Source organism: Rhagoletis zephyria, unplaced genomic scaffold (genome assembly GCF_001687245.7).
Source record: "Rhagoletis zephyria isolate East Lansing unplaced genomic scaffold, Rhagoletis_zephyria_1.1 Rzeph_scaffold_01372, whole genome shotgun sequence".
In the NCBI taxonomy this organism is placed as follows: domain Eukaryota; kingdom Metazoa; phylum Arthropoda; class Insecta; order Diptera; family Tephritidae; genus Rhagoletis; species Rhagoletis zephyria.
In genome coordinates, this window is record NW_016158456.1 from 55,737 (window position 1) to 80,196 (window position 24,460).

General features: G+C 36.4%; 1 protein-coding gene and 1 long non-coding RNA gene across 2 annotated transcripts in view; both read right to left on the reverse strand.

Annotated features, from left to right (window-relative positions):
- Nucleotides 1–24,460, reverse strand: part of Mipp1 (Multiple inositol polyphosphate phosphatase 1) — a 117,662-nt gene that overhangs the window by 55,442 nt on the left and 37,760 nt on the right. The window contains exons 4-5 of the mRNA XM_017617246.1: nt 19,849–19,938; nt 19,556–19,788 (exon numbers count right to left, since the gene is read on the reverse strand). Coding sequence (XP_017472735.1) covers nt 19,556–19,788; nt 19,849–19,938 — 323 coding nt within the window. The remainder of the gene's footprint in view (nt 1–19,555; nt 19,789–19,848; nt 19,939–24,460) is intronic.
- LOC108363778 (uncharacterized) lies at nt 15,230–15,519 on the reverse strand. The gene is made up of 3 exons (XR_001847659.1): nt 15,505–15,519; nt 15,324–15,401; nt 15,230–15,263 (listed from the first exon to the last, which is right to left on the reverse strand). It is a non-coding gene; the product is annotated as an uncharacterized LOC108363778 (long non-coding RNA).

The following is a 24,460-nucleotide window of genomic DNA, read 5'->3' on the forward strand; positions in this document are numbered from 1 at the left end:
TGTTTATTTTTCAATTAACTGTTGAATTTTTTTTTTTTTTTTTTTTTAATTTCCTAAGCAAAATTAATTTCGCTCTTGGTTAAGCGGCCATGAGGCGTGCTCAATTTATCTTAATTTATTTATACTATCCATTTTAATTTTTTTTCTTTGCTGCCTTGGAGGGGTCTGGTTGCTGTGCTGCCAGTCAGATTCCTTCAAATATTCCACCCTTTTATGCTATCGAAGCATAACCCAAGATCATATATGAGAAGATGTTCATCCGGAGATTTCGCAGCTACGTTTTGAACGAATAGAATCACAGCAGGAGCTTCATCATCTTGCCCGTATGTTACCAAAAAATTAGACTTAGTGCCGTTGTAAGGTGTTATAACAGTCAGTGGCGCGCGGTCTTTTTAGCGGTTTTTCCGCCGACTAACGACCGAAGCCTGGCAGGATCGCCATGTAAATGAATGAAACGCTTATATGTAGCGTGCAACAAGAATTGATTTCTTTATTCGAAATTACTTTCTTTTATACAAGATTTCTTACACTAATTTACACTAATACTTACAAACTACAAATGTGCATATGTTATGCTAACTCAGCATATGTGTCATAGTTATTTTGGCAGTCGCACTGACAAACTGACGCTGACGATCTGTTAAGCTGATCGTCACGTGAGTTGGTCAGTGTGCCTGTCTTGAGTAATGCAATTGGCAAGTGTAAACTGAACTGTGCCTTTGAACGTATGGTGTTGAATTCCCGCTGAGTTCATTATGACTTATGTGGGTCATGATGGCATTGACATCGTGTGCGGTCGATATTTGTAAATGCATTAGAGTGGTGTATTTACTGTAATACTACACTGTTGTTGGTTTGGAGTGCTTTGTAGAGTTTTTATTCTCGTTCGGACTTATTTGCCGAAGCCAAAGCATTACACAATGCTGACTTTAGCAGTGAAGTTTTCACAACCTACAGATGTTTAGCTTTCCATAGTATTGAAAAAGAATGTAGTTATTTCTTCATGTGGATTTTTTCCTGTTTTTCTTACATAATCTAATGTGTTTCGAATTTCTCGTGAAAAAACCTGTACCCTAAAAGGAATTCTTAGGGAACCATTCTACATGGTCCGACTGGGGCACCCGAAACTTAACATAGTGTAGACTGTGGGTAGATTCGAATACAATATCTAAAATATCGCTTAAGCTCGCTATACAGTTCAACGCGAGCGTGAACGTTAACATTCGCAAAGGAAAATAGTTCCATTTGTATTCTTTTGCACGCTCGCACGCATCTGTCAAAACTTGTCGTTCATAGCACAATAAAAACGACGAGCTACGGACCACAACTGTCAGATTATTTTAACACGTACTCTTATTAGATAATTATCTTGGCGACCACCGGGCTACGCGACGACTGTGATTGTGGCCAGATTAAATCTATTTCTATTTTTCCAGCGACAGTTAAGGTTCTTCGTCTTCTTTTATGTCAAACTCTTACAAATTCATTATGTCACTGCCGCGTTCAAAAATATCATGTCGTCATCGACAAAGCGTTTAGATAATGAAGATAACAAATTAGAAGCTGTGGCCCGTAGCTCGTCGTTTTCAATGTGTTCAGAACTTCACATCAAATGCTTGGCGTACGCACACAGTTGAGCGTGAGCTTGTAAAATTCGCATGTTATACATTAGGGTGATCCAGAAAAAAAATATAATTTTTCCTCGGAAACATGCTCAAAAGTTTTTTAGACGCCAAAATAAGCCTCAGAAAATATGAAAAAAGTGTATAGAAGTAATTCAAATCTTTTATTCCACGTATATAAAGACTTTCATAATTTTACCTCTCGCAACTTATTGGCGCATATTCATAGTCGAAATAAAATCGACTCTGTCAAAAAAGCTGCACCTAACATTAGACTCGACTTTGTTTCATCTACGAGTATGACCCATTATTTTTAATAAATTGCTAATGGCGATAATTTTATGCGAAAAGCATTTTTTTCTCTTAAAATATAAACCTATTGATAAGGAATATCTTAAAAATACGCAATATGCATATTTTGTATTTATTATGAAAACAAAATTGCAGTTAAAAAAGTACTTACATCAATATAACACAATTATTGCAACAAGGTTTAGCCTTTTAAGCTTGTATACAAATTATCGCCGATTATTTGTTTGTACCTTGAGCCATGAAAATGAATTTAACACAAATAACTTGGGGAAGTTATAAATTTTGCCATAATAAAAAAGTTGAAACCAGTCGAAATCTTGCCAGAGATGTAATTTTTAAGCGCCCTTGAAAAGTAATATTTAATGAAAAAATTGTCAAAATGTGTATATATAACTTTTAAAAGGGGCAAAAGTCGCATGATTTTTAAAAAAAGTTTCAAAATAAGTCCATTTCTAAAAAGTCGGTGTCAGGGGGCATCGATCTCCAAAAAGCGTCAATTTGACACCTTAGTCGCACAACAAGTACACTGCTTCCGATTATGCAAAGTCCGCGCATGCATACGGCTTTGTACCAAGAATGATAAAATACAAGACTGCGCCTATGAGAGAGGATTTATGAGCGTAATTTTTGCGTGACGTCATCTTGGTGCAATTGCGAGAGAGAAATGCCAAAACGCATAGAAAAATATGTACATAATGCAGAAGAATGTGTTAATATTACTATTACATGGGCCAATATTGCAGGAATCAATAAATTTACAAAGATTGATTANGTGTACTTGTACACTGCTTCCGATTATGCAAAGTCCGCGCATGCATACGGCTTTGTACCAAGAATGATAAAATACAAGACTGCGCCTATGNCAAGTACACTGCTTCCGATTATGCAAAGTCCGCGCATGCATACGGCTTTGTACCAAGAATGATAAAATACAAGACTGCGCCTATGAGAGAGGATTTATGAGCGTAATTTTTGCGTGACGTCATCTTGGTGCAATTGCGAGAGAGAAATGCCAAAACGCATAGAAAAATATGTACATAATGCAGAAGAATGTGTTAATATTACTATTACATGGGCCAATATTGCAGGAATCAATAAATTTACAAAGATTGATTAATTAGGAACACGTAACAATAATTTTGGACATGTAGCCCTTTAGGTAAGTACGATTTTTAGCACATGAAAAAATTGATGTATTAACAGTGTTTGCAATTTCATGTAGACCAAAAGGAAGGTGTGCAGCAAAGTGAATTTTCGGACTCGCCAAAAGCATACATTGTAAAAAGCCATGCAGAGTGCATATTTATATTTGCTGACGGTAGGCAACCACCATAAACTCCACAGCTGTTGAATCCACAACTTTGATTTGACGACTTTTGACCATTTCCCAGAGGATCATGCATCCTTGGCTTCTTCAGAAGCATATATTCTATGTAAGTAAAACATAATTTAAGCTGAACTTTTAAATGTATAATAATTTGGGCACTGTTTTGTATTAGGTGTGTAACAGCGCGGTAAAATGCCCCTTGAACTAGCGCCTGACGACCTTATCCACTGGTGCATTGCCTCATACCAGCACTAAAAAGAATCAGGTACTAACACACATAAGTAGGTAGTGAAGTTCTTGTATCTATTTACTGTAGACACTGCGTTTGTATATATGCCATTGCCAGCAAACTAAACCAGCAACTACATTCACCATGGAAATATACCTACTACAATTCACCAAGGAAAGGCCAACATATGTAGTTCCATGTAGAAGCTCATAGCTCAAAGCTCGATTTGGTGTTTAATGCATCTCCTCGCCGACCGAACTGCTTCCACTTTTTCGCCAGGTTTACGTCCGTAGGAAATGAAAAAAAAACTTACATATATCGCACGCTTTCCTTTTGTTTTCACTATTACACTTTGCCACTGTACACTTCATTTTGCTTTATAATGTCTCAATAATTGTTTAAAACCACGCAGAAATATTAACGCACAAATATTAAAATTGTTATTTGGGTTTTTCGTATGCTCACAATCAACAATTGCACCAAGATGACGTCACGCACACAGCTGATTTTGTCAAAATAACAAAGAGCGGATTAGCGGTACCGCGATAGGCGCAATCTCTATTTCTCAATCGTGGCTTTGTACCTATATCTAACATACCTAAGTTTGTGTGTACATACGTACATAGGTATGAACTCATTTGTTGCAAGTGGTTTTGATATTTGTAGCATGGTTTTAGGCATAGGTAGTAGTCTATTGTTAAAAAAGCAAAGCAAAAATTTAAAAAATACTGAAATCATTCTAACTTGGACCGTTGATGACTGATGAACAGACATGAATATAAGTATATATACATATGTATGGATGATATAATAGATCTGATCTAATACTTTTCGTGTAAAATGCTGTAAAAATCTGAAAGAGCAAAAGGACTCTCTGAAGTGAGAGTAAAAAGTGAGTAACAGAAAAAGTACGGGAACAAAAAAAAAGGCGTGAGTGCTAGGTACTCATGAAATTTGATGTGTAAACATATGCGTATGCCAAAGCATAAAAGTACGTTTACGTATAAATATAATCACAATCAAAGCTCGTTAGCTGTCAAATTGGTTGTGATTGTAATTCTCACAACTCGAGGAAAAGTTAAGCTTCTTCTCTGTGCCACCATGGTCACTTTTCTGCTACACATATTATCTATTTAAATGTATTTTAACTTAGCATTTTATTAAAAATACCTTTACAAACCTCTTTTCCTTACTAGCGTAAATTTTTGATTACTTTTAAATTTGACATTGCTCCTTTTTCTTCGCAAGTATAATCGATAAAACTAGGTTGAACACCAAAAAGTTATCGGTTTAATCTGAGATATTTTTAAGTATAATTTTGTATGGCTAATATCTTTCTCTAATTACAGCCGCTGTGGTGTAGTGGTAAGCAGTGCGCGCTTCCACTTCCAGGGTTCAAACCCTGGTCAAAGCAACACCGAAAAAAGAAGAGAAAAAGGTTTTTTCATAACAGCGGTCGTCCCTCGGAAGGCAATGGCAAACCTCCGAGTGTATTTCTCCCATGAAAAACAGCTTCTCATAAAAATACAATCACCGTTTGGAATCGGCGTAAAACTGTAGGTCCCTCCGCTCTGTGTGACAAAATCAAGGCGCACGCCACAAATCGGAGGAGAAGCTCGGCCAAACACTAACATATGTGTAAGCGCCAATCTGTTATTATTATTATAATTACAGATTAGGGAGTTAAGCTCGAAAATGAGGATAATCTTTTGATATGTACATACATATACATGTAGGTTTGGTTAGAAATTAAATATTAATTTCAGTTAATTTTATTCAGTTTGCTGATTTAATATTTTATATTTATTTTTTTTATTTTTATTTTTTTATTTTTATTTTGTTTTATTTATTTTTTTTATTTTTTTTTTAATCTTTTAATACATGAAATTATCGGTATGATTGATAAAATATGACACTTNTATTTTTATTTTGTTTTATTTATTTTTTTTATTTTTTTTAAATCTTTTAATACATGAAATTATCGGTATGATTGATAAAATATGACACTTGTATATACTTGTGACTCAAGGGCGTTAAAATATCTTGAAAACACCACATTAATTATAGGAATGGCAAAGTCAACTTGGACTTTCGACCAAAATCACTTTTTACTCCTGAAAATCGAATTTTATTGATCGACTTTCAGTTTATGGAAGTCGCCTTCACTTTCGGCTCTCGACTTTTTTAAATTTATTTGCAGTGGCGTCTCTTAAATCACAACTGATCTTCTAACAATGGCGCGGAGTGCTGTTTGGTCGTATTTAAAAAAAAATTGTCAATAAAACTTAAGTGAAATGTGAAAAGGGTGGTGCAGAAATTAATTCTAATGACAGTACAACAACATTATGAAATCATTTAAGACCAGCACATGAAATTATTATACAAAAACGAATTCCTGGAATTTTTTAATCGTTTGTCTCCCCAATATTCAGTTAATAATGAGGTAAGATATACATACATAAGTATTTATTTTAATAATTTCATGCAAGAAAGTTTTTCTCCATGAGTTTATGTAAGATTCTACAGAGAGTCTTTGGTTAGAATTTGACCAATCCGTAAGGCACAAAATTTGATACACCAATCAAAATGTTGCTGGTAGAATTCCAGTTGATATGCGATATTAGTCGTGTGGATAATCTCAATCCACTAGTTGTCTGGGCTACTTTAAATGGAGAATATCCCATGTTTATAAAGTGGCACTTAAATTTCTACAAATACGCACCACCTCTGTTCCATCCGAAAGGCAATATTTTCAAAAAGTTGTCCGTAATTACCATTAATTAAATTATTTTTCAAAAAATAAAAATTTTTTAAACCCTCACTACCACCATTTTCATGCTGTTAATTACAATTTTCAAAATTTTTAAAAATCCTTTAGGGTGTTTGTTTTTTTACCTAGCGTTGAATTTCACTAAATTACAGATTATTCTAAAGACCACTAGTAAATCACGACATTTTGGCGTATTCTGACCCTTATATTTTTATATATCTAATATACATATGAGTTAAACGCTGAATATACTTAATACATTTTTTTATTAAAAAGTCGAAAATGTCGACTTTTCTTCGTCGATCGGTCGATTTTAAAAGTCGACTCTACAGAGTCGATCGAAAAGTCGAAAGTCGACTTTCTAGTAAAGTCGAACAACCCTCATCAATTACTGTTTTTGAGCTTGTAGTTTGAGCATTTATATTTGTAAATATTCCCAAATTTAGTTTTTCTTTTATACCATGTCTCCATTGTGAGATTTAATGAAGATTTAACCCTCTGACGAGATTTGATGTTAAATCTTTTGAGATTTACCATATAAAATTAAATCTCGAAAGGCAGTAGATTTAAGTTAAATCTTCGTCAAATCTTCAATAATATTGATCAATAAGTACAATTTGTTGGAGTGGCAACCACAAATTCACATGCATAAGTCAAATGACATTTGTGTTTTCAATATACAGTTGAGGACATTGAAATCTAGCCTATCATAAAAACATGAATTTTCGTATTTTTAGGGATTTTTATATTTTTGTTAGTTTGGGATGAAAATTAGTAATACATATGCATCACTTTAGTTGTAATAAATTAAGAAAATATTATTTTAAACACCAAAAATTTAGAAGAAATGTTTTATAGTAATATCATGCAGAGTCTTCTCCGCTTTCTATAAGTCATTTACGCGCTGCGACAAAAAATTTATAAATTTCGGTAATGGTTCTGCTTCGATAACATTGCACCGAACATCCTCTAGAACTCAGTTCGTATTCATGATATGCCAAAGGCCCACGATTGGATTTTCGGTTCCCTCCTATGAATAAGAGAGTTCTACAAAAATTTTTCTTTCCGCAAATGTTTTTTACCGTTTTGATAATTTTTCTTAAATTCGGGAAAATGATTCGGAATATGGTACCATTCTTTACACTTTCCAAACTATATATTATACATACATATTTACCACGAATAAGAAGCCAATAATATTCAGAATTCATATAATGAAATTCCGCTTGGTACCTTCCTTTTATCTGTCTGTATATCAATGTCCGCAACTGTATTTATAAAATCATACATAAGCAAACGTCATATATTTAAAAATGTGAACGTCAAACATATCTCGTTGTGGTAATGGAGACGGTTGTGATTTAGCAACTGGATTTATTAAATCTTAATGGATAAATCTCTCAATGGAGACACAGTATTATTAGGAATACAATCTGTGTTTCTGCTTCATCTGTCGCTTGGTAAAGTCATGAATAGATACAACTTATCATCTTTTGTTTACAAAATGCGAAGCTAAATTCATTTGTTCGGTATTTTCTCTTACTGTCGTCTTCTCTTTGTGCAATCTTGTATTAGCTCTGATCTAGTACTCAATGAACTTACAGGTTTTTACACGAACTTGCAGGAAGTTACAGGAAAAAGTATGCCGTACTCCAAAATCTTGCTTATCTTATTTTGCTGGTTTAACATTTTTACAGCATTTTACACGAAAAGCTATTATATCATTCATACATATGCATATATACATATATTCATGTCTGTTCATCAGTTATCAGCGGTCCAAGTTAAAATGTTTTCATTATTTTTTTTAATTTTTGCTTTGCTTTTTTAAAATAGACTACTAAACCTATGCCTAAAACCATGCTACAAATATCAAAACCACTTGCAACAAATGAGTTCATACCTATGTATGTATGCACACACAAATTTAAGTATGTATAGTAGACTGCATCACCAAAAATTTTTGCGGTTTTTCCCGCTTGATTGCAAAATTTATTATATTTTAAGATGTCTACCAAAATATTTCAGAAAAATGTTAAGATTTAAGCGAGCTGGGACGATTTGAAAATACCTTCAAAAATGGTGTTTTTTATGAATAAAAATAATTTCTTAAAGAACTTTTTGAAGAAAGTGCCCCAGATGACAAAACGGCTTAGGCTTTTAAAATCTGCATAAAAATAATTAAAAATATTTTCAACAGAATCGTAATAATGAGATTTTTGATGCTTTTTTTACTTTTTCCAAAAACTGATTTACGAAAAACTTAAATAACTGGGCCAAAACTCTTCCTATTTAGACTTATGGGGTCTCGGTAGAAAGGTATTTTCCCACTATATTTATTTATGTCCATTAAAAGGTCGTTCGTGTCCCAATTTTTTTTTTTCAAATATCAACACATCTTAATTCGTCTTTGTATGAAGTTCGTTCATCCTACCTTTCTCTTTCATCCTTTGAATGAGCTTATTAGCAAAGAAATAAAAAGGGAGAGAAAATACCTTTCCAATGATACCTCACAAGTTTAAATCGGAAGAGTTTAGGTTCAGTTATTCAAGTTTTTCTCATACCAATCTTTGAAAAAAGTTAAAAAACAGCATCAAAAATCTCATTATTACGATTTCGTTCAAAATTTTATATATATATTTTTTAATATTTTTGTATAAATTTTTTAAGCTCAAACCGTTTTGTCATTTGAAGGGATTTTTCAAAAAACATCCTTAAGAAACTATTTTTATACATAAAAAACTCCATTCGGCCCAGCTCGCTTAAATTTTTCCGAAATATTTTGGTGGACGTCTTAAAATATAATAGCCAGCTTATACCCGCGGGTTTCACCCCGCGCTTTTATACAAATATGAAAAATAATTTAATGATGTTAGATTTTATTTCTGTGCCCATTTCGTTATAGCTCGTTATTTTTTAAGCGAGTTAAGGTACTTAGGCCGTTTAAAACTATGAAATTATAAAATCTCGTCTGCGCGCTAGGCGCAGATATCAATCCCTCTAAGTTTACCTTAAAATGGTTCCGGGTATACGACGCGTGAACGTATATATGTAGTTTAACCTTCTTGGAGGTGCCACGGCGGGTTCTAATATTTCCAACTCAAATTTAGTAACCTAGTAAAATACCACTTCTCATTACTGTAGCAAATGCCTCAAGAGAGCTTTAGATTATAAGGCCGAACCCGGCTCTCCCTATTCCATTTAATGAAATTTATTCTGTCAGTATGGCACTTATTAAATAAATCTCCATAACAAATTTAAAATACTTCGAGACATTTTCTATCCTTCCAGAGATATGTATTCAGAAGTCTTTAGTATGTATGGGAGGCGACATGCCTCCTTTTTTAATAACTCATATTTTTTCCATGAGCAATTGATACATTTTGCATACACAACTCCATACCAAGTTCCAGTATTCTTCCTTAAACACTTCCAGGGATATGTGGCAAGAAAAAGTAAATTTGTACTGGAAGTGCCACGCCCCTTTTTCTTATATCCCTAATCTTCGTCCATGAATTTAGAATTGATTTTACATACCCCAGTACCAAGTCCCAGTACTCTACCATGAACACCTCTAGACATAAGCAGTATAAAACAGTAAATTTTTACGAGAGGAACCATGTCCCCTTTTCGAATAACGCAAATTTTTCTCCGTGAGTATGGAATTAATTTTGTATACACATTTCGGTGCCAAGTTCCAGTCCTCTGCAATAAACACCTCTAGAGATATGCAGCATAGAAAAATCAATTTGCATGGGAGTTGCCTGCCACACCACCTTTTCCAATAACTCTCATTTTTCTCCATGAGTATGGTAGTAGTATCACATACATACATACATATGTATTTCCATACCAAGCTTGAGTGCTTTACCCCAAACATTTGAAGAGATATGCAATGTGAAACTTTCAGTCACTATGGGAGATGCTACGCCTCTTTTCCAAAAGCGTCCATTTTTCTCCGTGAATATGAACATGATTTCACACAGTGTTAGGAAACTGTTAATCTGATTAACGATTAAAAATTAACGATTAAAATGTTAATCGCGTTTGACGATTAAAATTAATTAGTCGTAATCAACTGTACGATTAATCATAACATTTTTTAATCGTTAACCGCTGGCTGCGATTACGTTTAATTAATTTAAAACATTAATCGTTAATCCAATTAAAAATAAAATCTGATTAATTTGTCTAGTTTGTCCGAGTTTGAAACCAAACACCAGTTATAGTTATTATTTTGTGTTTTACGCTTATAAAAAACACATAATATAAAAAAATTATAATTATTGTTATTAGTAATACATAAACTGGGAACTTTTACAAACCTAGTTTGTAAAACGTTTGTTGGTATATATCTTAATGAAAATGCACACCAAATTGCTTAGATTGATGAGGAAGCCCGACTTAGCCATACCAGATTAACTTGCTTTGTTTGCACAGGGAAATTCCAGCATAACTCAATTAATCACCAAACCTACTTGATCAAATTAAGAGTTAATGATTAAAAATTAATTTTTTAATCGCGGTTACGATTAACTGCTTAGCCAAATTAAAATTAATCATGACTAACTGTAATCAGTTTGAATTTAATCGAATTAACTAATTATAACATCAATCGATTAATGCCATCATTGATTTCACATACATATCACTATACAAGTTTCAGTTCTCTCCCACAAATACTTCCAGAGATATGTATGTAATATGAAAATTCCAATTTGTATGGGAGGGACCTTGAGTTATCGGACTTACTTTCAGTGTAAGACCATCCTTCCGAAATCCGTAGTAAGTGTACTAAATTTCGTTCTGATCGGAAAACCGGTTAAGGAAGTAGCCTATTTTTCAATCCAGGTCATAAACCATCTTTGAACAAAATTTCATTTTCAAACAGGTGGCAATTCTTAAAAAAGTAGCCTATATTCCCGTCTAGGTCATAAGCTATCTGTGTGCAAACTTTCATGCTAATCAGTTCAGTCATTTACGCGTATTAATTTAATTAAACTTTCCTAATACGTGATAACTCTTAAAATAGTAGCCTATTTTCCAACATAGGTCATCAGCTATCTCTGTGCGAAATGTCATGCAAATCTGTTCAGTCGTTTCCGCGTATTAATGTAATTAAATTTTTTTAACAGGTGGCAACTCTTCCAAAAAATTAGCCTATTTTCCACTGTAGGTCATAAGCTATCTGCTTGCAAAATTTCATACACATCCGTTCAGACTTTTCCGCGTATTAATTTAATTAAACTTTTTTAGCAGGTGGTAACTCTTAAACAAATTAGCCTATTTTTCAACCTAGCTCATAAGCTATCTGTGTGAAAACTTCCATGCAAATCAGTTCAGTCAGTTCCGCGTATTAATTATATTAAACATTTCTAACAGCCTACTTACTAAACTAGGTCATAAGCTATCTGTGTGCAAAATTTCATGCAAATCCGTTAAGTCGTATCCGCGTATTAATATAATTAAACTTTTTAACAGGTGGCAACTCTTCCAAAAAATTAGCCTATTTTTCATAAGCTATCTGCTTGCAATATTTCATGCAAATCCATTCAGTCGTTTCCGCGTATTAATTTTATGAAACTTGTTTAACAGGTGGCAGCTCTTAAGAACAGTAGCCTATTTTCCACTCTAGTTCATAAGCTATCTGTGTGCAAATTTTCATGCAAATCCATTCAGTCGTTCCCGCATATTAAATATATTAAACTTTTTTAACAGGTGGCAACTCTTAAAAAAATAGCCCATTAACCAATCTGGCCCATAAGCTATCTGCCTACCAAATTTCATGCACGTCCGTTCAGTCGTTTCCGCGTGATGATTTCCCAAACATCCAAACATACAAACTTTCACATTAATAATATTAGTAAGGCTAGCTCCCCGTCGCCGAGGTTCAAACCGCTGCTTAGCAAAAACATTTCGTTAAAGTAGTTTGCAAACGACTCTTCGTTACTCCAGGTACGTTTTTCAAAACGGCGTCGCGTAACCAGGAGATTATCGCTACGTGCAAATATTAAGCCATCTCCGTCAACACAAGCTCCAGACTCCTCAGAAACATTTTGTTGGTATTATACCAAGTTGCAGTCACACCTTTCAATTTTAGCTGTACCACCAAAGCAAGCATTTCTTTGTCTACCTTAAGGTCTTCTTGCAGGTGCACCAGTTGCGCACGCCACATCTCGAAATTTTCGCCGCCGTCATAATCGGATAATAGCTGCTTTACTGCATCGAAGGAGAATTCCTTAGTGACGGTGGGCGTCTGTTTTTTGTGCTTCTATCGACAGCTTCAGCCTCAATATTTAAGTTTCTTTTTCGAGCAACTTAACTCTAAGACTCTCGGACTCGACATTTGCCACACTGTTAAACAATCGACGCCGGTCATCTACTTCACAGCTTGTGTGCATTTGTACACCGAACTGCCCATCTATATTGTAGTTTGCATTTCTGTCTGAATTGTTGTCCGCTATGTTGACCATTACATTGTTCGCTACAATTTCCGCTTCATTGACCGCTATGTTGTTTGCTGCAATTACCGCTACATTGTCCGCTACATTGACCGTTGCATTTTCCGCTACATTTTTCGCTGCATTTACCGCTACGTTTTTCGCTGCATTTACCGCTACATTTTCCACTGCATTTACCGCTACATTGTCCACTGCATTTGCAGCTTCGTCGTGTAACTCACTGCTTATTTCGTCACGCCTTTCAGCAGCGTTGTCATTGGATTCGTCAGTTAAATCCACTGGTTCGGTACCTGGGCACAATCCGCGTGCCTCTGCTGATAACTGACTACCCCTTGCTGCTAGTGACGCCTTTGCACCACTTGCGTTTATGCCAACGGCTGCGCACCACGCCTTTAATTGGAGGAGTGTATACTTTTCTGCACTCACGACGTCGTCTCCCATTTTAAACCGCGCGAAAATTTTTATTACAGAAGAAAACTATGTACGTTGGAGTGGCTTCGACGACCACTTCTGATGAAAACGCTTAAACGAACTCTCTAATAAATTACACACGTCTAGTGTGGTTGGTAGTCAATCTGATTCTGATTCTTTTATTCAATGCCAAGATGGTGGTTACCCANAGTAGTCAATCTGATTCTGATTCTTTTATTAAATTCCAAGATGGTGGTTACCCACGCTCTTAACAAAACAACCAAATCTTAAGGTCTAGACATATAACTTAAGGTGTAAACACAATTGCAAAATAGCTTAAGGGCTAGTTACACATCGTATTTGTTGGTCAACGTACATACATGCTTATGCTTACAATTATATTATTATTAATATTAGTAGATAACAATTATTACAAGGTTTAGCCTTTTAAGCTTGTATACAAATTATCGCCGATTATTTGTTTGTACCTGGAGCCACGAAAGTGAATTTAACACAAATAGCCTGGGGAAGCTACAAATTTTGGCATAATAAAAACGTTGAAATCAGTCGAAATCTTGCCAGAGATGTAATTTTTAAGGGCCTTTGAAAAGTAATATTTTATGAAAAATTGTCGAAATGTGTATATATGTGTGTGCAATAGTCGCATGACTTTTAAGAAAAGTTTCAAAATAAACATGTTTCTAAAACGCCGGTGTCAGCGGGCATCGATCTCCAAAAAATATTAATTTGACACCTTAGTCGCACAACGGACACACTGCTTCCGATTACGTACCCTACAAGAACAGTGATAGGCATTTGATTAATCACGTGATAGTCATTGGAGATAGAAATATCTGTCAATACGTGGAAGAAAGAATGTTTCTATCAAGATCTTAAGGCCAATATGCAAAACTTGATGGAAACTTGTATCTACGTGTGTTTGTGCATCTCCCTTCAACTTATGAATTTTATCGACTAATTTAAAATACAGCTGAGCTCGTCACTCTACCACATATTACTTGTCAACAATGATGTTAATACCGACCACAGTTGACTAGTCAAACCTGATGTCGGAACCTGTCACAGTTGAGCCATCATAATTGATGCATAAACCTGATGAGGAATCACACTTGATGTTCATACCTACCACTGTTGATTCAAGTACAAACATCACATTTTAACCTTATTGAAATAAATGTAATTAAAATTCATTTACTTTAGTACTATATTACATACATGTGTAAATTATGTATTTCTCAAATCTAGTAAATATATATATTTTACTAAATAAAAATATATAAAAGTAAATATCTAGATGCTAACACTTTGCGCCATGCTTTGCATCCGAATTNATTGAAATAAATGTAATTAAAATTCATTTACTTTAGTACTATATTACATACATGTGTAAATTATGTATTTCTCAAATCTAGTAAATATATATATTTTACTAAATAAAAATATATAAAAGTAAATATCTAGATGCTAACACTTTGCGCCATGCTTTGCAGCCGATTTGCTATTTGCTCCTGATTGCTGACAATATTAGCTTGCTCCTGGCTGAAAACGCTCTGATTCCGAAGTAAGGCCGTTTGCTTAAATGTAAGAAAACTATAGACTTAATATAAAAACAGATCACAAAAAACGTTACTTACATTTGCTCCTGATTGCTGACAATATTAGCTTGCTCCTGGCTGAAAACGCTCTGATTCCGAAGTAAGGCCGTTTGCTTAAATGTAAGAAAACTATAGACTTAATATAAAAACAGATCACAAAAAACGTTACTTACATTTGCTCCTGATTGCTGACAATATTAGCTTGCTCCTGGCTGAAAACGCTCTGATTCCGAAGTAAGGCCGTTTGCTTAAATGTAAGAAAACTATAGACTTAATATAAAAACAGATCACAAAAAACGTTACTTACATTTGCTCCTGATTGCTGACAATATTAGCTTGCTCCTGGCTGAAAACGCTCTGATTCCGAAGTAAGGCCGTTTGCTTAAATGTAAGAAAACTATAGACTTAATATAAAAACAGATCACAAAAAACGTTACTTACATTTGCTCCTGATTGCTGACAATATTAGCTTGCTCCTGGCTGAAAACGCTCTGATTCCGAAGTAAGGCCGTTTGCTTAAATGTAAGAAAACTATAGACTTAATATAAAAACAGATCACAAAAAACGTTACTTACATTTGCTTCCAGTTTGACAATGAGAGCGTTTAGCATTTTCTGTCCATTGATTATTTCTCTCAATGCTTCCATAATTCTCTAAAAGAGAATATTAAATAGACAACCAGACTTGATTTATGAATGAATTTTAAATATTTTGGAGTCCAACCTTGATTTAAATTTTTTTTTTGTTTCTGCTTACCGTTTTTCTCTGGCAAACTGGCTTCAATGGACTCCACGAATATATCACCTGACAAACTCATGTAAAAGTACATAACTTATTATAACATTGTTTTATTATATATTTTAATATTAAAATGCCTTTTTCTCATTTTGCTTATCTTTCTATTCCGCTTCGAATGCACTTAAATAAATTTTCTTAAAACCCACGCGCGCTTTTCCGGCTTGCAAAAATCTTTTTCTTTTCTTCTTCTTCTTTGGTGTCAAATGCACTGTGCCAATTTCTGTATTCTTTGCCCATTAGCTGCTTCACTCTCGCACAAGCTACTTTCGGACTGAAAAAATTACAGGTTTAAGGTCTCTTTCTAACCAAAGCTAAAATGTTGGAAAAATTTGCAAATGTGTTAGTACGGAAAATGTTTATGTGTTAGTTTCTGTCACACATTTCTAGTAGGGTAAACTCCGCGCATGCTTACGGCTTTGTACCTATATCTGTACACTAGCTTATACCCGCGGGTTTCACCCCGCGGTTTTATACAAATATGAAAAATAATTTAATGATGTTAGATTTTATTTCTGTGCCCATTTCGTTATACCTCGTTATTTTTTAAGCGAGTTAAGGTATTTAGGCCTTTTAAAACTATCTTCTTCTTCTTCTTTTTTGGCGCTGTAACCGCCTAAGCGATTTTGGCCGAGTTCAGCAAAGCACGCCAGTCGTTTCTCCTCTGTGCCAACTGACGCCAATTGGAAACGCCAAGTGAAGCCAAGTCCTTCTCCACCTCATCTTTCGATCGCAGTGGGGGCCTCCCTCTTCCTCTGCTACCACCAGCGGGTTCCGAGTTGAATACTTTCAGAGCTGGAGCGTCGGTGTCCATTCGAACGACNAGTCAGGCCAGCACAGAGATTTACGTGCACGAGAGCCCAAACAGCGGTGCGAGTGATGAGGGGCGCTGGAGTCCTGCATCATGGAACCCAAGCGACTACACGACTCGGAGTTTAGTAGCAAGCAGCGAGGCGGGAAGCGGCACATTTACGCCAGCAGAAGTATGCGGCGATAGCAACGACGATGACTACGAGTGGCATCTAGGCGAGATGATAAGGGCGCCCACGCCAATCGAGGTGTCCGATGACAGCTATAACGAGCCACGCAGGGGCGAAATGGGCATCGAACAGGAGGACTGCCAACGCCCAGGTGAGGGTTATATAGAGTATGTCCGGCGCATCACTATGACGATGCGAATTTTTAACGACGCGTCACACAACACCGAATCGTGGCGACAACCACCTGCGCAGGCGTTGTGCGACGCAGCAGCGGCGACAATATCAAGTGATTATAGAGGCGATGAAGGAAGCGAAGAGGTGAATGCGCTCTCCCTGTTGGTGGAGGAAGACCGCGGGTTAGAGCAGTTGTTGGAGGAGTTGGCCAGCACAAACACAGAGCCAGCAGACCCGATGATGATCCCCGAAATCGAACGCTGGTTGCAGGACGACAATCTACAGACAGAAGCACTACCCGGCGAAACTTCAGCGGCACAAACCCGGTGCCAAGGGAGCTGGTAAGGGTCATTCAGGAGCGGCTGCAGCGACAACAAACTAAACGCCAGACATTCAGGCACGCGGTGGGCACAATGGTGTACCGCGTATGTATTACAGGCGCGTGGATGGCGACAATCATGCGTCCAGAGGGAAGTAAAGGGGGAGTGTGAAGACCCCAAGTCCCTCCACTCAGGGACTTCACAATTGGCTGTCATATATTATTGAACTAAATTATATTTTGAATTGTTAAATACATATATATAGATATAAATGGAGAACTGTTGAATTTATTTATACATATTAAACGAATAGCTAATTATATACATACATACGTGAAATCGAAAAACATACATATGTACATATCTATATTGAAATCTGAAGTACATACATACGTACTTAGGTATGAACAAGTAAAAGTAATTAAAGAAAATGTTAGCAACAATGTTGTTAGGATAACTGTCTGCCTGCGTGCAGGACAGTATAAATAGAGCAGCAAATGTAATTTCGGTACTTCTGGTAGAGTAGTCGTATACTCCAGTCGATCGTGAAAACGCAGATTGGAATGGCTAAGCAACGATTGTGAAGACTAAGTTGCTTAGTAGGTAGTTAAGATATATGGTGTGACGTGAAAACGCTGCCAAATCAATACGTTATATTGGTGTGACGTGAAAACTCTGCCAAGTAGTACTTATGTATATGGTGTGACGTGGAAACGCCGACAAGGAAATACGTTATATTGGTGTGACGTGCAAACGCTGCCAACTAAATAGCGAAATAAAGAAACGCCACTATAAGAATCATTGGCGTATTTATTTTAACGTTCGGATAAGGGAACCCAACATCCGACCGAGCCACAGCCCAGCTATAGACCGAATAAACCGGGGTCGTTACAAGTTGTGATGTCAATCCACAACCTAAATATGTACACATAAAGGGTTAGTTAATAGACTTTAAACATGTGGTTCGAATTATAATACCCCTTATAAATTAACAGCCCGGCGAATCTACACTTGCTTTGTATTTAAATGTCGCCAATTCAAAATTAATGTAGTGTCCGAAATAAAAATAATAATTTGTATACGTAACGTGCAGAGTATTATCTTGGGAAAATACCAAAGTTAAAGTTAAAAACCAATAGCAATGCCTGTGGTTTTTAGAATAAAGAAATATCCAGATTTTTAGACCACGAGCACCCCGATTTTTGGGGATTATTACTAGTATGTTTCTATTTCACTGTCTACTTTGTCTTTTTGATTAGTGTTCACTTGACGGTGGCTGATGATGGTTGCTCAGCTGCCAACCGAAATGCATCGGTAAAAAAAATAAAAAATAAAAATAAGAATAAAATAATAAAAAAAAATTAAAAATTTTGATTTAAAAAATATATTGAGTTTCTATTTACGATATTTGCGGTCAAAAAGGTTAAAACATAAAAGTAAAAAAATTTGAATAATAAGACCGCAAGCAGACTCTAAATTTAGTGATTAAATTACTAAAACGGCTTCAAACTAATTCTGCAATGTTTCGCCGAAATTTCGAACTTTTTAATTAGAATCTTTAGAAAAAAATTATGTTTGCAGTTTTGTACCTAACTCATTAAAATTGAGCATAATAAGGTGCGAGTGGAAAGTGCTGCTCATTTGCTTCTCTTAAAAAAAAGGTCGTACATACTTACTTTGCATGAAAAAAATACGTAACACCGTCAACAAAAAAAAAATCCAAAAGTTAGGGGTAAGCCTGACAGGCTTAAAATTCCATTTTATTATACTAAAATTTAAGGAATCTTTTTAAATGTTTTAGGGAAAACAGTGTGAAAAAAATTTGCAAAATCATTTTTTGTCCCATATTCGGCTCTCATAAATATGGTCACCTTATGTATAGTAGTCAAATTTATAGAGAAATGTACTTAAAACAACAAAGTACGTTCGCTTACAGTTCGCCAAAATTTGCCTTATTTCTGGACATTCATAGCCGCTCTTGAATTGTTCACACTTTTTCACTCATACAGCATGCCTACTACATGCATTCAATGCATACAACCGATTTCTGCTGGGCTTGTTCGCACGCACACAGTGGCATCAATTGCACGCACACTACAAAAGTGCTCAGCCGAGGCTGCCCACCTCTGACCACCGAAGCCTGAAACCTCCATCAATTTCGTTCGATCATGGTAAATGAATAAAAACTATAAATGTGTTCGCACTAATCAGCACTGTTTGAAAACTTACCCTACTGTTGTTTGCTACACGTGACTTATTTTACTTAACTGCTGATGTCTGGCAATGGCGGTAAAGAAACGAACATTTGAATACTGTTTGTTTACTTTAGCCTTGGCATCTGTTAAAGTAGTAGGGGAAACCATTTAAGTGTTTTGGAAATACCAAAGTATGTACATATACTACGTAGTACATGTACATACTTACAAAGCCTTATCTAGAGTGCTACTTGAGGGTTTCGAGACAACGAATTTTACTTGCGTACTTTACTTTAACTAAACGCTTAGAAACAAGACAATTATCGGAAAGCGATTATCATACCCCAATCGTTTTGAGATATCCGCAGTGGTTTTATTCCAGATGGCGGAGTGTTTAAATTTATAGCTTTCAGAACTGTAGTCATGTGCTCGCCATGATTCACAATAGTCATAAGGCCGCAAAAGAAGGTCTTGTTCAGGGATTGGCTCCGGCTGTACGTTGTTATTTTGGCCAAAAAGACCCTCAACGAAAGCCTTGAAACTTTCTGTAGTGCGCTGTGTGTTCGTGTGGCGAAACTAATAAAAATGTAGTATTAATGGGAAATTCTTTTTTGATGTATTTTTTTTAGATTTTACCTTGTAGTATGTGTTGTTATAATTCTTGGTCAAAATATCACCATAATATCTTTGATAAGTTTTCGCAGTCCCCTTTAGATCTTCGTAACCCTAAAAGTATATATATAAGATTTTATGTACATATACATATTTTTGATAGTAATAAATTTTTTTTCGCATCTAGTACAAAAATGTATATAAAAACTTAAAATAATAGCCGTATTTCTTTTAACGCGAGTACACTTTGAAGTTACAGTAAGTACATGTTCGCCGAATTACAATCGATTGATTCTTTTAATAAAAATCTCGTTTTCATTGTTATTAAAGAGTTAAGTTTACGCTGCCTTTATGAATGAAAAAGGTGTCTGAAGGTTACGAGTAAACCGATGTGGTGGAGGTTATGCACAAGTCGGTAAAAAATAAAAAAAATTGTCCTTATCGAAACTGTGGTTTTTACATAAATTTTCTGCAAAACACAGATTAACAAACCAAGTAAGTTTGTGCATAGAGAAATAAATTAGTTATATCTAATTAAGGTAGTCGTTTTGTTNATTGTCCTTATCGAAACTGTGGTTTTTACATAAATTTTCTGCAAAACACAGATTAACAAACCAAGTAAGTTGGTGCATAGAGAAATAAATTAGTTATATCTAATTAAGGTAGTCGTTTTGTTTCAACGGAAACCAAACCAGACTGCAAAAACTTAACGTCATTAAAAATGTGCCGATTTTATCGTCAAAGACAACATATCGGGGACTTGAATTTACTGCTGTAGATTAACAAACAACAACACTAACATCGCACCGTGGGACCTTTTGGTGTCAGGAGGGTTAACATTGTGTAATAAAAAATTTAAAAATAACCTTATTCTATCTCGTTGGGCATTTGTGTGGTTATCAATTAACATTGGACGATTTCAAAAATTAATCACTTACACTTATTTAGCGGAACAATATACCGCTTACAAGCGCGCAAAAATGTCAAAATTTCGCGAAAATCGACCTATAACATCACACTTTAAATTTATTTGACAGATTTCANGATCACTTACACTTATTTAGCGGGACAATATACCGCTTACAAGCGCGCAAAAATGTCAAAATTTGGCGAAAATCGACCTATAACATCACACTTTAAATTTATTTGACAGATTTCAATGGAAGTTGGTATTTAGCGGTTTTCGTTATCATTGATTTCGAAATATATATTAAATTTTTGAAAATTCAAAATGGCGGATCAAATATTGTGGGCTACTTTTTTATTTTAAAAAAATTATTGATTGTTTTGAAACTTGGTATCCAGGGGCATTCGTCGTCGGTGATTTCGAAGCTGGTATTAAATTTTCTAAATTCAAAATTGTGGATCCAATATGACTAACGACTTTTTTAAAATAATTATAGATTGTAATGAAATTTGATTCCTAAGAACCCTCGGAGTCACTGGGTACGAATTTAAAATTTGATTTTCAAAATGCATATAATTGTATGGGCAATTCTCAGAAACTTCGAATTTCTTTGTGAAAAAATGTTTTTGAAGTGAAACTTCTTAGGCGGCGGTATCGCAAAAATGGAGAGTGAAATTTTTAAAACTGAAAACGTTACATTAGTCAGAAGGAAGATATAGGTAGTATAGGGAAGGGGAAAAAAGAAATAAAGCGACGCAGGACGGGTACGAGTACCTACATATGTATATATCGTCGTTTAAAGTACAAAAACCCCGTATCGTCATTCGCGTAACTGACATTGGCTGCCAAAAATTGGATTTGCTCACACAAGCTCTTGGCTTAATCCTTATCCATTCGTCCTAAAATATACTGGCCAGAAATGTGATTGCTTTATAAAAATATATACCCATTTTGAAATATGAGTATTTTTGCAGTCTAGAAGATAATTTCTAAAACTTCACATACGCGGTTTTGCATTTTATTGATACGCGGTTTTGCACTTTAAACGACGATATGTATATCGCTCGTTCGCTCGATTTCAATGAAACATACACCGATTTGAAGGATATAACTTCCTCTAATCCGGAAATGTTAATCCCGATACATAGGGGGCGTGGCATCTGACATATAGACTAAAATGTGAAAACCACTATATCTCTAAAACTAATTACGCTGGGGAACTGAAACTTAGCACAGATGCATAGATTGTAAATACCCTACTTACGGTGAAAAATGGTAGATACTGGGAAAGTGGGCGTGGCACCGCTCATACAAACTGAAATTCTCATATCGCTTATCTCTGGAACCACTTATACTAACGTCCTGAAATCGGGCATAGCCACATATGTTGTCAATACCATACTTTCGGCGAAGAGTGGTAGATTTTGGAAAGGGGGGCGTGGCACCGCCCATACCAACGGAAATTCTTATATCGCTTTTCCCTGGAACCACTTATGCTAACGTCACGAAAATTGACACAGCAACATATTGTTACGATTATCCTCGAAACCTTGAGGGATTACCCAAATATACTCGGGCTCGTATCGCTGGATTGTTAAATAAATGCTAACGATGACCGAATTGTAGTACAATTAAGTTTATTGTACAACAAACAATTTACAATACTTGCTAATACAGTAAAAACACTTTACAATACTTGTTAAAGCAATAACAACGCTTTACTACTTGTTAACACAATTAAACTTATAGCTTGCTTATTCGCAACTCGATTCTCTGCTCACTTTACTTGTAGCTTGCTGACTTGCAACTGTCCCACCTCGCTGTGGCGGCGCCCTTATATACCTGCGCTGGCACTTATGGCAACTCTAGAACATTCTGAAGTTTATCGCTCATTCTCTTTCTCTCGCTGTTCGCAGTGTTCATCCAACTTGACGTTTCTCTTTGTGGAACATTCTACGTCATTCCTCGAACATTCTGCCTATTTCTCGTTGTTCGCTTTGTGTTGCCGCAGTATTCGCCACACTGCCCTCCACCTAAGTCTGATCGTCCCGATCAGACACACCTGCGGTTCCAAACGCTGCAAGCCTTTCCAAGTGGACCACCTTCATCTTGTTTCTTGGTCTCCCAACGGTCTGGATCCGATACACTACGTCATTTAGCCGTTTTACGACCTTATACGGACCTTCCCAGTTGCATTGTAGTTTTGGGGAAAAACCTTTCTTTCGTTGTGGATTATACAGCAACACCAAATCTCCTTCCTGGAAACCCTCGGAATTCATCGCCTTATCATACCTGGCTTTCATCTTGTCACTCATAATTTGTGTGCGCTGTCTCACAAGAGCATGTATCTCTCTCAGCTCCTCTTCCAGGATGTTTGACGTCTCTTTTCCAATCCTTCTAGCATCACCAGTCACCCCAAACTTCAGATCACTAGGCAAACGGAGCTCACTGCCGAATATTACCCTTGCAGGAGTTTTACCCGTTGTTTCATGCACTGCTGACCGGTATCCCATCAGGAACAAGGGTATGCGGACATCCCAATCTTTTTGATTCTTGTCCACGACCTTCCGCAAATGCTCTTCCAGGGTTCGGTTGAACCGTTCCACCATGCCGTCTGATTGGGGATGAAGAGCCGTCGTTCGAGTTTTCCGGATACCCAGTATCTGGCACATCTCTTGGAACACTGCCGACTCAAAATTTCTTCCCTGGTCAGAGTGCAGCTCTATAGGTACACCGTATCTCGCAACCCAATTGTAGGTGAATACCTCCGCTACTGTTTTAGCTTCCTGGTTTGGAATCGGGTATACCTCCGGCCATTTGCTAAAGTAGTCCATAACCACAAGGACGTATTTGTTTCCCTGTGCGCTCATAGGAAATGGACCGGCTACATCCATTGCAATCCGCTCGAAAGGTGCACCTGAGTTATATTGCTTCATCTGGCCATGACTTCTGGATTTCGGCCCCTTAGCTGCAATACACTCCGCGCAGTTAGCAATCCACTCTGCGACCGATTGCCGACAACCAACCCAATAGAACCTCTGCTTAACCTTCTCCAGGGTCTTCGTGATTCCCAGGTGCCCTCCACTAGGACCATTGTGGAATTCCTTGAGTACATCCGGAATTCTTACCCTTGGAACTACTATCAGGTTGCGGGAGCACTGGCCATCTTCGCTTTCCCATACCCTATGCAAACAGCCAGATATTAATTTTAAGCTGTTCCATTGTGCCCAGTACGCCTTTGCGATGGGGCTTTCCGCTGCCATTTGCTCCTTAGTTGACCTCCTGTCCACCTCCGGTCCATGCATCAAAAGCTCCAGATCTGGATCTTCCTGCTGACACTTTCGTAGCTGTTCTTCCTTCCACTCTTCCGCTGGTGTTATTGTCGTTAGACGGACGTCTATAATGTCCTCTTTTCCCTCAGCTTTTGAGCAGTGTTTACATTCTAGGCTACATGGTCGGCGGGACATGGCATCAGCATTACCGTGGACACTTCCCTTGCGGTGCTCAATAGCGAAGTCATAACTTTGCAGTCTCTCAATCCACCGAGCTAGCTGTCCTTCTGGATTCTTAAACTGTAGTAGCCACTTCAGCGCTGCATGGTCCGTTCGAACTCGGAAACGTTGCCCATAGAGGTACTTGTGGAAATGTTTGACGCAGTCCACCAACGCTAGTAGTTCTCTCCGAGTTACGCAGTAGTTCCTCTCTGGTTTTCCAATCGACCGGCTATAG